The sequence below is a fragment of the Huiozyma naganishii genome, chromosome 7 (assembly GCF_000348985.1).
Source record: "Huiozyma naganishii CBS 8797 chromosome 7, complete genome".
Taxonomy (NCBI): domain Eukaryota; kingdom Fungi; phylum Ascomycota; class Saccharomycetes; order Saccharomycetales; family Saccharomycetaceae; genus Huiozyma; species Huiozyma naganishii.
Window position 1 is genome coordinate 356,521 of NC_035928.1, and position 13,115 is coordinate 369,635.

Here is a 13,115-nt window from a genome sequence, read left to right on the forward strand (position 1 = left end):
TCGGCTGTGTCGCAGCGGTACATATATATAGTGGGAACACCGCGTAATTAGTGCCAGTATTGGGTGCGTCCCTGAGAGGAGGAAGAGTTTTGTGAGTCGTTGCTTTTCTCCTGGGTGTTCGTTGTTGCTAACTCGACCACTTTGCCCGACACTTCTGCGTTCTTCTTGTCTGGTCCGGAAGACTCGGTCGCATCGCCTTGAATGGTGCCACTTTCTTCTATAACCCCGTCCTCTGCGAATCTCAGATCGTCCATTCTCGAGAACAACTTTTCCTGTTCCTCCTCCGTCATTTCGTTCTTCTTCTTATTTTTGATCCAGTAACCTGGATTCAAGTGCTTCATCTGCACGTTCTTCATGAAGGGCAAGTGGTTGTGTCTCTCCTCGTAGATCATCAACCCCAGAACGATGATCAACGCTAGCCAGTAGATGTTGTAACAAAGCATCGAAGACAGGTACCCGGTGTTTTGCCATCCCAGCAGGGCATTAAAAATATCCCAACCGTTGTCCAACTCTGGGTTACAGCAGTTGACGTGGTAGACGGCCTTTTTGATATTGTACGAACCATTACCGTCACCACCCTCTGAGGCGTCACCACCACTAGCCTTGTTGAACCTGTAGTTCTCGAAGTACCAAGCACCTCTTGAGAACAGCCCCGCACTGATCAAGTACAGGATAGAGGTGGAGATGACCAAGAAAATCTGAAGCGAGGAACGCGAGGCACCATAGTACAGCAGGAACCCAACGAGCCCCCCCGCGATCAATCCGACCACCACTGGTAGTGGGTACGCGGAAGCGTGGGACCCCTTTGTGGTAATACCGGCACCGGCAACGAAGACGACTGCCTCCAGCCCTTCTCTCAGCACTGTGATGAAGGGAAGGATGAACATTGCGTAACGTCTTGTCAAAAACCCAATTCTGAAGAAATCACGCTTCCGCTTGGGCACCTCCACTAGCGACTTTGCAATTTTGATTCTCCACTTCCCCTGCATCTTGTTCATTCTCAGCATGGGGATCCCCATCATGGTAATCATGCAAGTAGCTATCATACAGAAGATCCCTTCCCACAGATCCTCCGCTGAGCCGAAGATATCCTTCTGCAGAGAGTAGTAGGCGCCAATGAAACCACAACCAATAGCGAGACATATGATAAACCCGCCGATACAGCCGATCCAGACTTGTGTTTTCAGCTTCTTGTGCAACTTCGGGTTTTTGTCGCCAATGGACTGCTTCAAGAAGGAAAGCAGCACCGAGATAATGACGACAGCTTCCAGACATTCTCTGAAGACGACAAAGAAGACTGCCACGTTGAAAACTTTGTTAGGCATATTCCTAATTGTACTCTAGTCAAACAGAAAGAGACAGATACACACACAGGCACTGTATTTGCTCAATCAGTGTTCTCAGTAACTGGCCAAGAGACGATGGATACAAAGATTTGTCCGATACACGGAGAAGATATTTGCTCATAAGAAGACTGACGCAAGCACACACCATCCAATTGACATAACAGCTCACATATATATATATGTGTGTGTGCGTGTGTGCAAGAAGAAAGAAAGTTTTGCACGTATCTGTTCCTTCCCATCGATGGACGAATAGCGAGTCAGAGAGCAACCAATGGCGTAAAGCACGCCGTACAGGTATCGCACCCTCTTCGAAAGAACATCCGATACGAGGAAACCCACTCGCTGTGCAGAGTTGTTCTGTACCTTCCTATCATTATTATTATTATTTTCATTTTCGTTTTCTGTTGGGCTGCTCAGTGTTCAATTTACACCTTGCTTTGAAGCGGGGTCCACGGGAAGCACCTGAACTGTAGTCAGCTCAGCAGGGTTTCCCCTGCACCGTTCGATGCTGTTGCTCAATTAACTCAGATAAAATGCACCCGTTAATCCAGCGGTGTCCGGCCTAAAACAGTTGCAATCACCGGTGCAGACACACAACGGACGGCTCACGCAGTACTCGGTCGCCGTCGCCGCGCATCGTAGACAGACACTTTAACGGTCTTTGCGCGCATTTGCACCCTGTTTTGATATACTGAAGATGGCTATGGAGGTATGGTAGCGCCGTGGAAGAAACCAAACCCTAAATTTTCTTGATTAGGGTTTTGCAGGTGAATTTTTTTTTTCTTTCTTGAAAAGATGGAAAAGTGAAAAGACCCGTAGTGGTAAGAGAGTTGTAAGAGTGGTGGCAGATTACTCTCGAGGAGGACATTAGGACCGGGACAATGAGCGTACCAGACATTCTGCCATTGGAGGTGATAGACAAGACTATCAGCCAGCCGGTGTGGATTATTCTGCAGTCCAACAGGGAATTCACGGGGACTTTGGTCGGTTTTGACGATTTTGTCAACGTGATCATTGAGGATGCCGTCGAGTGGACAGTGACAGACGGTAAGAGCGAGAAGATCATGGAGCATCACGGGAGAATGCTGCTGAGTGGGAACAACATTGTCATGCTGGTCCCCGGCGGCAAGAAAGATATATAAGCAACTCAAAGAGGTCTCTTTGCATGTCTACTAACTAAGTAACAAGAAGAGTAAGAAATAAAAATAATAATGTATTATAATGCAATCTAAAGGAATAAGTAATGTTGGTATGGGGCATGCGCCTGCTCCGGTCAGGCTTTCATCTCTCTCACAATGGCCTCCAATTTGGCCGTTGTGTACGTCACCTCTTTCGGTTTCATCGAAATGGTGCAATTCATCAGATGCCACAGCCCCACAACGTAGCTTATGGCTGCCATATTGTGTCGCCGTGCAAGCTTGAAACAAGTCGCTGAAATTTCTGTGATCAATTCTGTCTCAGTCTCGATGATTCTCCCACCCAGGTAATTCAATAATATCTGTAACAGTAGACTCTTCTTCAACTGAAACCGCTCACCACCGGCCACCGCGTGCTCCATGTTAACCATCTTGTTCGCAGAGTAGTACTCGTTCAGCTTGTTCATATAAACGCTTTTCTCCTCGTTCGTACTCGGTAATGGGTTCCACGTGAACGGCTCGAAATGCGATATGATCCAGACAATCGCGATGGTACAGTCCCATACATTGTTGCCCTCCAAATCCGTCTCCCTCATTAACTCCGCTATTTGGGCCCATTTTTCACCACATTGTGTAATGCCATCCTGCACTCCCTCGTTTTGGCTCACTTGAGATGCTAACACTGTAAACTGGTTCAAGAGACAAATGATCTTGACCTCGTTTGGTGCAGATCTCTTTGCACTTTGTCCCTTTGCCAAAACCGCGCTGTATTTCGCAAGGCAATCGCTCGCACCTTCGCAATCACTTAAGCCTGACTGTCCATTAATAGCGTTTAACAACTCGTTGTAAATCCAAAACTTGGTATCCTTGGGCTGTTGCGTTTCAATCGACGATCCCAACAACATATGTTCCCACATGGTGTAAAAATCGCAGTAGTACAAAATATCATTATACCATGCGGACTTCGTGTCCCAGTGGCTCAGTGATTGTGGCATCGCACCATCAGCCATTGTTTTGATTAATTGCCCTGTCGTGGCTTTGACCTTGGGTAAGAACTTTGTCGAGAAGTTCGCCCTTGGATCGTAGCAGTTCACCAGGTAGCTGACACTTTGCATCAGTAGCAAAACGTTCTTCACGTCCCTGTACTGGGATATCGTCGACAGTTGCACTTGCATGGATATAAACTCATTGAATTTGATGGAGTATCGATCCGCCGTCTTCAACTCTGTCTTGTAACTTTGGAAAAACGTCTTGAACTTGTTCAGCTCGTCCGTTATATTGGCGTCCTTGTATATCTGGATTGTCAACTCCAAGAAAAGTTTCCAAACGTATAATTGCGGGCCGATCTCGTCGCATTTCAATGCTGCGAGTCTCTGTTTAGTAGCTGGCGTTAGTGGAGTTCGTCTTTCCAGCATCAAATTGACGTACCGCAGCAGCACAAACGCGTACCAATCCCTCCTCGACGCGTCATGCTCTTCAATAATTAAAACCAGTTCTTCCAGTTGCAACTGGGCACGCCTATACTTCTTCATCTTAAGATTGAGGGCCGCCGCAATGAACTTGAACAGACTGTACATGTTCGATTTCGTGTCCAACCCTTCGAGAAGCGCAAAACACCCTCTAAGTGCAATTTTGCAGTGGAACTTGTCGTCTCTTCTCAATGGGATCTCATACAGAAGCCAGTACTCGCATACGAGCCTCGCGTTCAAATTGTCAATGAACCTCCCATTGCTGATAATCCTCTCCCTAAGCGACGAAAGGTACGTCTCCGCAAGATCCAGGTCCCACGTCTCGTTCACAAGAAGCCGCGCCAGCCGCCACGTCACGTCACAGTCCTGCTCCAACGACAGTGTGCCCCGCTGCTTCAACGCGACAAGCGTCCTGACGGCCATCTCAATCAAACGGTAGTACTGCACTAGGGAAACCTCAGAGGACCCCTCTGCGAGCATCTCTTGGGCCAATTCAAAGGCCAACGTCTCATACTCCACTGCAACGCCGTACAGCTCCATTCAGCTCAAATCCTGACTCACTGAACTCACCTCTTGCAGTACTAATCAGGGCACTTCTCGTCAATGTGACGCGTCCTTCGAGTTCCGGAACCTCATCGCATCACCGTTAAAAGTGATTTTTCAAAAGGACCAAAAAATATAAAAATTTTAAATTGAAATCGAAACAAGACGTCCTTTGAAGCTTTCGATGGCGGAGTTGTTGTTGTTGGTGTGAAGGGGAAGTGGCGTTGGTGGGGAGGTTTATTGAGAGCTGTCCCTTGTCCCTCGGTTGTTCTGGTTTTGTATTTGGGGCATGTCTGATCAGGGGAGGTTAGAGGAGTTTCGGAATAGCAATAAGATTGTGTTCGAGCCGAACACGAGGCAGGTATGGGAGGGCCAGACTGGAGGTGCCGGCGGTGATGCTGCCGCAGATGTGAACGGCGACTTTGAGTCCAAGAGTAAAATGGAGGATGGGGAGGAGGGTGCGGCTGTGCTGCGGCAAGACGCAGCGGACGACGATACGGACGGTGCGTCGACTTCTGGGATTGTTCCAACGCTTCAGAATATAGTCGCAACTGTAAATCTCGGGTGCAGGCTGGACCTGAAGACGGTGGCGCTGCATGCGCGTAATGCAGAATACAATCCAAGGCGGTTTGCTGCCGTAATTATGCGTATCAGGGAACCCAAGACCACGGCACTGATTTTTGCATCCGGGAAGATGGTTGTGACGGGTGCCAAAAGTGAGGACGACTCCAAACTGGCGAGCAGAAAGTATGCGCGGATTATCCAGAAGATTGGGTTTGCTGCGAAATTCACAGATTTTAAGATACAGAATATCGTTGGGTCCTGTGACGTTAAATTTCCTATTCGTTTAGAAGGTTTGGCGTTCAGTCACGGTACTTTTTCGTCGTACGAACCAGAACTGTTCCCTGGGCTTATTTATAGAATGGTGAAGCCGAAGATCGTCCTGCTAATCTTCGTTTCAGGAAAGATTGTGCTCACGGGTGCGAAGCAAAGGGAGGAGATTTACCAGGCATTTGAGGCCATCTACCCTGTGCTCAGCGAGTTTAGGAAAATGTGACGTTCTCGTCATCGTCTTCGTCGCATTTTTTTTGTTAATCGGTATATGCATATATATATGTATGGTGGGTAGGGCTAGTGTGCCCTTCCCAACTTTACATTTATTGGTAATGTAAAAGTGGGAGGAAATGAAGGCAATGAATAGATAATCGGTGTGGAGAAAAGCAGTTTACTGCAGGGATTTTAATTCTTTCTCCAGTTGCCTCCTGATTTCACGTTCTTGGCCGATTTCTCTTTCGTACTTGCGTTGCGTTTCCGTTAGGAGTCTTTTAAATTCGTTCTTCATTATGGAAAGAGACGGTGAACCCGGGGTCGCGCCCAACGTCTCGTTCTGATCTGCGGTATGAACCCCCCACATACTTTCGTGATTCAGGTTCGGCGTGCTGGCCATTTTCCCGGGGGAATCGAGAGCAATACTATGGTTTCCTGCCACTTCGTCTCTTGCGCGCGAATGTCTCAACTCGTGCTCGTTATCCTTTAGTTTCTTTTCGATCTTGGATAGGTTAGAATGGTAGTTTAAAAGTTTCTCCTGCAATTCCCTGTTTGTTCTTGTCAATTTTTCGATATCTCTCATGTGGTCTGTATGGTCATTTTCGAACTGTTTGGTCAAAAAACTGTGCGCCAATTGCAAGTCCTTGAATGCGGTGGTCAGCTCCGCTAGCTTCGTCTCTGTGGCGTCTCTCTCATCTGTACTGTTCGTGTTCGTATTCGCGGTACTCGCTGATTCGATAAGCGATTCGATCCCGTTCTTCAAAAACTTGACGGGATCGTCGACGTTATCGCTGGGCCGTATGTGGATACCATTTTTGATCGAGCTCGAGAGCATGTATGAGGTCAACTCGTGCAGGGCATCCTGCTGGTCCCGTGCGACGCCTTGTCTGTTCGATGCGTCCCCCGGTCTCGTTTGGTGCACCGCAGTCTTCTCGAGTTGCGACAAGTCCATTTTATCCCCGCTGATCTCACTCAGCAGCGTCACCAAGCGCGTGAACCACTCGTCGCTCCCAGTTTTGCTGTCCTTTAAATCCTGGAACCCCACATGTTTCTCGCCATGGTGGTCGCCCCCTCTATGCCTCCTAATACGTTCCGCATGGTACAACGCGTACTCGCAGGCCAACTTCTTGTGCACGTCGAGCTCCCCCGTGACGGAATCCCTATAGAGCAAGAAATCCAGCTGGTCCAACTCCGTGAAGGGCCTCTCCCTCGCGGACAAGTCGCTGTTCGCCTCGCTGCTCAGCAACTGGAGCAATTCTTCGGGGTCCGTCGGGTACTCATCGTACCTCTCCGTGGTAAACAGCAGCGGGTTTGCCCTCTTCAGCAGTGCAATATCCATCATTTTCTCTCGAGCAACTTCGCTTCCAATAGCAATTGCAGTGTGTCCAGTGAAGTCTAACGAACCCGTCTAAACACTCCCATCTTCCAAGTCCTGTGTCGACGCGAAACGCGAAACAAAAAAAGAATAATTAAAAAAAGTCATCGAATTTCGGTGAAAAAATTTTCTTTGAAATCGCAGAAAAAGTTCTTGACGTCTTCACTGGACGATGGCGGCACTTTCAAAGGTTCACCCACCGTGCTCCGAACGTAGCACTCTCCTCCCTTCGCAAGGGACGCTCCATCTTGGGTTTTCTGTATACCCAGTAGTAAAAAAAACTGTAGTAATAATAACAAAAATAATAATAAAAAAAATCACTTCGAGAGAGTGAGTGAGAGTCATTGCAAAGGCACAAAAATAACAGCAAGTAACTTCGGCGGTATGAATCTCGACCACACGCTTGAGTTGCTGAGGCAGGGGAAGCACATACCGGAGGAGACGGTGTACAGTCTGTGTTTGGAGTTGCAAGAGTTGCTGATCAACGAGGCGAATGTGTCGTATGTGGACACGCCCGTGACGATATGCGGGGACATACATGGCCAGTTGCACGATCTGCTGACGTTGTTCGAGAAGTCAGGAGGCGTGGAGAAGACGCGGTACATATTCCTTGGGGATTTTGTCGACAGAGGGTTCTACTCTTTGGAGAGTTTCCTCTTGCTTCTGTGTTACAAACTGCGGTACCCAGACAGGATCACTCTGATCAGGGGGAACCACGAGACCAGGCAGATCACGAAAGTGTACGGGTTCTACGACGAGGTGTTGCGGAAGTACGGCAACTGCAACGTGTGGCGGTACTGTTGCGAGGTGTTTGATTACTTGTCCCTGGGGGCCATTATCAACAACAAGATATTCTGCGTGCACGGCGGTCTCTCCCCCGATGTAGACACGCTGGACGCGATCCGCGGGATCGACAGGAAACAAGAGGTCCCGCACGAGGGACCCATGTGTGACCTGCTGTGGTCTGACCCGGACGACGTCGAGACTTGGTCTCTGTCCCCGAGAGGCGCAGGGTTCCTGTTTGGTAAGAACGAGGTGGACAAGTTCCTACACGGCAACGACATAGAGCTCATCGCTAGAGCACACCAGCTTGTGATGGAAGGTTACAAAGAGATGTTTGACGGCGGTCTTGTGACTGTGTGGTCAGCACCGAACTACTGCTACCGGTGTGGCAATATAGCCGCTGTCTTGGAGATAGACGACCAGTTACAGCGGAACTACACGATATTCGAGGCCGTCCAGCCGCAAGACGGAGTGGGCAACGCCATAATACCGACGAAGAAACCGCAGATGGACTACTTCTTGTAGAGGGGAGAGACAGCCACCTGTGCATGTAATACGAGAGCACCAGCTTCTGCCCCGCCATCCACTTGCGAGGAGGGGGGCGGGGGGGGGGGGGTCAACCAGCGAGGAGACGGGGTGTTACCACCTCGTCTCCTCTCCTTCGACCAGCTGGTAGCATCCCACTCAGTAGCGAATGGCCCGGCACCAGGTTCCAGTTCCAGTTCCGAAAGCGGTCGACAACTTCCAAATCCGGTGTCCCGTCCGTTCCGCCGCTTGCCGTTTTGGGACGGTGTGTGTGTTATTAATAGTGCGCTGCGTGCCCCACCGCCTTCCCGATCGGGAAAGTTCTGGCGGAGGCGGGTGACCAGGGGGCGATATTAATAGAATATCTACTGTTTTTCTCAGTTCCGGCGGGGGGGTTGCACACACACAACCGTCCCCTCTCCCCTCTCCCGCTCCCCTCCCCTCCCAATCGGGCCCACTTACACAGCCCGTTTGGGAAATCGCGTGGGAGTGTTCTATTCCTATTTGGGCGCGTGCGCTGCTGAGGCCCGCAGCAGGCGCCCGCGCCGCCGCCTTCCCCTTTCGGCAAACAAAATGTTTAAAAAAGAGCCCCTTACTTCCGCTTTGGGCCGCGCTGCCGCTGTGGCGGCCCCTCACCGGCGGGCAGAGGAGGCGCCGGGCGGCCCAAAAGGGTAAAATATTGTTGCTGTTTTTGGCTGAGTTGACTAATAAATCTCGACATCCGAGCAGATATGGGGCACGGAGCGCCACCTATAACCGGTTTTACGCCTGGTCGCAACCCATCTTGGGACGGCACTATCTTTGTTCCGTGCAGTGAGTGCGCTGTTTTTGGAAGCTGGTTGCATCCCGTGTATTCAGCAAGCAGCCCTCCCGGATGCGACGTTTGGAAATGTATATAAGGCAGCGATGCTACTGCTTGTCTCCTTCCATTTTTCCCATTCTTTCTCTCTTGTATCTTAGTTAGTGGGAAATAATAAAACCAATCAAACTACTACCAATCGCTAGTCCTTTAACTACCACTCTAAAAATGCAAGTTTCCTCCGCTCTAATGACTCTAGGTTTCGCCGCCTCTGCTTTGGCTTACGGTAACTCTACCAGCTCCTCTGTCGTCGCTTCTTCTATTTCCTCTGTGGTCCCAGTGTCCTCCTCTGTGTCTTCCGTGGCCCCAGTCTCCTCCGTCTCCTCCGTGGCCCCAGTCTCCTCTGTCTCCTCCGTGGTTTCAGTGTCCTCCGCTCCATACAGAGTCACCACTGTCAACGCCACCGACGTCACCGTCGTCACCGAGTTCACCACTTACTGCCCAGAACCAACCACGATCACCACCAACGGTAAGACGATCACCGTCTCCTCCGCCGGTACCATCACCATCACCGACTGCCCATGCACCATCACAAAGGCCTCCAAGCCAGCTACCGTCAAGCCAACCGAGACCAAGGCTGCCGCCGAGTCCTCCAAGGCCGCTGAAGCCAAGACACAAACTACACAGATTGTCAAGCCAAGTGTGTCCTCCGCCAAGCCTGCCTCCTCCGCCGCTCCAAAGACCGTCCAACAAGCTTCCAACGCTGCCGGTAACCTAGTTGCTCCATCCGTCTTCGGTGGTCTAGCCGCTGCTTTGATGTTGTTGTAAGAAGCGTGTTTTCCCACATTCCTCTTACGAAATTAATAGAATAGTCGCCTTGACTATTCCATATCTACTAATTTTTAAAAAGACTCACATCATTTCACGATTTTACTGCATCTAGAGAAACGTGCGCTTTCCAAGCTACAATTTTGGTTCTTTGTACATTTTTCAACCCCTATTATACCTATTCTCTCTCTTTTTTGCTGGTCCCACTTTCAAAGGCCCTTAGATCAACAGTAACGTCTTGGTGCGTTGCATCTTTCGTTATTATTCAAGTTCTTTACATATATCTTAATACTTTATTCTAAAAATATTATCTTTATCTAAGCTTTCATCCTCTACATCTCGATCTCGGTGCCAGTTTCTTCAAAGTTCCAAATTTTGCTCGTGAAATAATTACATCATTCTGCAGGAAAGCTAAAAAACCTTTTTCCTCTTTGGGAAACTTCCAATAACGGTAATTGTTTGTTTTCGTTTTTATGACATCTTTACTGTAAATGGTACGTAAAGTGTATGTATGTGTGGTCGAGGCCTCATCTCCCCCCCCCGGCGTTTACTCGGTTTTTTGGTACATGAGGATGTATGCTGTCCGGGAACCGATCCCATTTTCGTCGTCCGCTAACACATCGGCAGAGTCCAGCTTCGTAATGGCCACATCGTCGATTCTGTACCATGTGTTCCCCTCCTTGTGGAAAACGTCCGCGGTGTAATGCCCGCCGTTCGAGCTCACACCGTGGTGGTATATCACACCGGTCAATTCGTAGCGTCTCTCCGGATTCTTTCCCCTTGCCCAAGTGCTGCGACACAGACTCCACAGGGATTGTCAACTGGTGTTGGTAGTCTATCCTCTTTCTGATCTTCTCAATGCGGCCATTGTACGAGTTGTAGTTCGCCATCGTCTTGTCTTGTTCAGTGTTGTTCACAAACGAAAACCTCTTCAGCTGGATTAACAGCACCTGAGGTAATTTATCAATGAAAGTTTGTTTCTTAGCTTGGACGTCTTGACCGTTCGAACCTTTGAAGGGCAAAAACTCAAACTCGCTGAATTTCTTGAACGCACTCTCCAAATCGTTGACCTCCTCATCGGAAATGTCCAACTGGATCGTTTGGAAGGGATCTAAAGTAATCGACTGTGATTCCTTGTTGTTCGGTATGTCTAACACGGACCTAAACTGCCCTCCAAACAAACTGGAAATCGGCGATGGAACCACTTCAACAGTTCTCTTCGCAGCCATCTTGGTTTTCTTACCTTTCTTACTCGTAGAACTAACCTCATGCCATCCATCGCCGTCGTTCTCGTCGTTCTCGTCATCGTTGATCGTGCCGTACCTTTCAATCAAACTCTTCAAAGAAAAGGATATGTTCTTCATAAAATCCGCATTCTTATAACGAGCCAAGTTCCGAATGAAAAAAATCTTCAAGTTCTCATCGTTGATACTCTGTAGGATGTTCTGAATCTCATTTTCAGATAGACACTCAATCGCGGCCAGTAACTCTTCCTCCAGTTGATCCAACAGATGAGTCAAAAACTCTTCAGCATCCTCCTGGTGGCCCCATTGCAGATCTTTAAACTTGGGGATCTTAGACAAAATCATGTAAAAGCTGTCCGGTTTGATCGCATCGGACACAGCAGCGTATGGAATCTTCCCGCCCGTGGGGACAGCCGGTTTGGTCTTTGCCTCTATTTCTCTTTTCTCCTCCTCAAAGTTCTCACGGTCAAATTCACTGTATAAGGTGGTGAGAGCATCGGTAAGTTTGCATGACATGGCACCCGTCTTAGAGTTAGGATTCCTGGTGCTTAATACATTCAAAATGTCAACGAACGGCTTACAGTGCAGCAACACTTGAAGAACAGAACTCATGAAGCAAATATTGGCTGTGTTGACAATACCCCTAGGTATGATACTCTTCACAGGTAGATTGGTACGCATGTCGATGCTCTTACTCAAAAAGTAATTTACGTAGTCCGGGTCAAAACACATTCTCAATGCAAGAGCCCCTAACGGTTCAGACCCTTTCGTGGAGGGAGGCACATATTTCTTGTCCTTCTTTTGTGGTAAATGGACAGCCGGTGGAGTTTGAGATGAGGTACGAGAATGTAGTGATTTGTGGCTACTCAATGTGACTGGTTTACCCTTTGGTACAGATGACGATGCTACAGCAGACCACGACCGAGCAGGGGTCTTATTCATAGTGGACACGGAAGCAGAGCTTGTGCCTGACAAAGGTGCATCCGCGCTGGCAGGTGTTTCTGTTGGGGTGACTGAAACTGGACTTTCAGGTGTAGAATTTACCGATGACGCCTTTGCCTTCTTTTTCTCGTCATCTTTCTTCAATGTTGATACCTTGGGAGGTTGTGTCTGTCCATCCTCAACGGCCTTCAAGTGTTTAGGTGTTTCCTCCTTAGGCGACTTCTTCACAGTAGGAAGAGATTGCACGTCATCTACAGTTACGTCTGCTGTTTTCTTTGTTTTATCGGATGTAGTGATCTTGGGTGTGGGCTTCTCGACTTCCGCTGGTTTTGGCTCTGTAGTGCCTTCAGTCTTGGAAGTCTTCACGCTTTTCTCGATACTTACGTCATTTGATGCCTGTTTATTTTCCTCTGTCTTAGTCGATGGGACGGTGATATATTGTACAGTTTTGGCCTTTTCCAGTCTTATGTTATGTGTTTTCGCTCTTGCCTCAGCGAATTCTTTTGCATCAGTGTTGATAAACAGCGGGAAGCATTTGTTGATATCCGTTGACATCTTTGCCTTGGTTTTGGAGACATCAAATTTGTAAGGGTCGTACGAGACAGTAGGGGTGCTAGTTTTATTACTATTAGAACCAGACACGTTTTGGCCTGCATTCATGGCTAAATGGTTGGAATAGTAGTTTTGGTTTGGGTAGTATGGCTGTGACTTGGCAGGATTCATGGCTGTGCTTCCAGTACCTCCTAAGTAGTTCCCAGTATTATTGTTGCTGTTCCATTTCTTCTTCATTCCACCGTTCGCATGATTCTGGTGGGGTATGCCTGCATTGCCTTGATAGGGGATGGACTGGTTCGAGTTCATCATCTTGTAATGGTAGTTTGGAGTTTGTGTGGCATATATATAAGGAGACTGCGGGTACCCGTACATAGGGATCGGATTCTGATAAATTGGCATTCTCATATTGCCCTGTGGAGGTGGTTGAGTTGATGAAGTAGCTGGGTACATCGAGTACGATTCTTCCATATTGTCGTTCATGGTCTGGAAAGATAGTGAGTTCTAACGGGTACAGCGGGTATGA

General features: G+C 48.6%; 8 protein-coding genes across 8 annotated transcripts; 4 read left to right on the forward strand and 4 right to left on the reverse strand.

Annotated features, from left to right (window-relative positions):
* Positions 1–47: 47 nt before the first annotated feature.
* Positions 48–1,325, reverse strand: FTR1 (high-affinity iron permease FTR1; the record flags this gene model as incomplete). The annotated part of the gene is made up of 1 exon (XM_022609027.1): positions 48–1,325. The coding sequence occupies one exon, from the start codon at positions 1,323–1,325 to the stop codon at positions 48–50; it is 1,278 nt and encodes a 425-aa protein (XP_022465464.1).
* A 902-nt stretch (positions 1,326–2,227) lies between these two features.
* Positions 2,228–2,488, forward strand: LSM5 (RNA-binding protein LSM5; the record flags this gene model as incomplete). The annotated part of the gene is made up of 1 exon (XM_022609028.1): positions 2,228–2,488. One exon carries the CDS (start codon positions 2,228–2,230, stop codon positions 2,486–2,488), a length of 261 nt encoding a protein of 86 aa, XP_022465465.1.
* A 131-nt stretch (positions 2,489–2,619) lies between these two features.
* Positions 2,620–4,491, reverse strand: SCC4 (cohesin-loading factor complex subunit SCC4; the record flags this gene model as incomplete). The annotated part of the gene is made up of 1 exon (XM_022609029.1): positions 2,620–4,491. The coding sequence occupies one exon, from the start codon at positions 4,489–4,491 to the stop codon at positions 2,620–2,622; it is 1,872 nt and encodes a 623-aa protein (XP_022465466.1).
* Positions 4,492–4,783: 292 nt separating this feature from the next.
* SPT15 (TATA-binding protein) lies at positions 4,784–5,551 on the forward strand (the record flags this gene model as incomplete). The annotated part of the gene is made up of 1 exon (XM_022609031.1): positions 4,784–5,551. One exon carries the CDS (start codon positions 4,784–4,786, stop codon positions 5,549–5,551), a length of 768 nt encoding a protein of 255 aa, XP_022465467.1.
* A 168-nt stretch (positions 5,552–5,719) lies between these two features.
* PEA2 (Pea2p) lies at positions 5,720–6,883 on the reverse strand (the record flags this gene model as incomplete). The annotated part of the gene is made up of 1 exon (XM_022609032.1): positions 5,720–6,883. The coding sequence occupies one exon, from the start codon at positions 6,881–6,883 to the stop codon at positions 5,720–5,722; it is 1,164 nt and encodes a 387-aa protein (XP_022465468.1).
* Positions 6,884–7,300: 417 nt separating this feature from the next.
* PPH3 (phosphoprotein phosphatase PP4 catalytic subunit PPH3) lies at positions 7,301–8,224 on the forward strand (the record flags this gene model as incomplete). Its single annotated transcript, XM_022609033.1, has 1 exon — positions 7,301–8,224. One exon carries the CDS (start codon positions 7,301–7,303, stop codon positions 8,222–8,224), a length of 924 nt encoding a protein of 307 aa, XP_022465469.1.
* A 1,048-nt stretch (positions 8,225–9,272) lies between these two features.
* Positions 9,273–9,851, forward strand: SPI1 (Spi1p; the record flags this gene model as incomplete). Its single annotated transcript, XM_022609034.1, has 1 exon — positions 9,273–9,851. One exon carries the CDS (start codon positions 9,273–9,275, stop codon positions 9,849–9,851), a length of 579 nt encoding a protein of 192 aa, XP_022465470.1.
* Positions 9,852–10,378: 527 nt separating this feature from the next.
* Positions 10,379–13,072, reverse strand: UBP3 (mRNA-binding ubiquitin-specific protease UBP3; the record flags this gene model as incomplete). Its single annotated transcript, XM_022609035.1, has 1 exon — positions 10,379–13,072. The coding sequence occupies one exon, from the start codon at positions 13,070–13,072 to the stop codon at positions 10,379–10,381; it is 2,694 nt and encodes an 897-aa protein (XP_022465471.1).
* Positions 13,073–13,115: the final 43 nt, after the last annotated feature.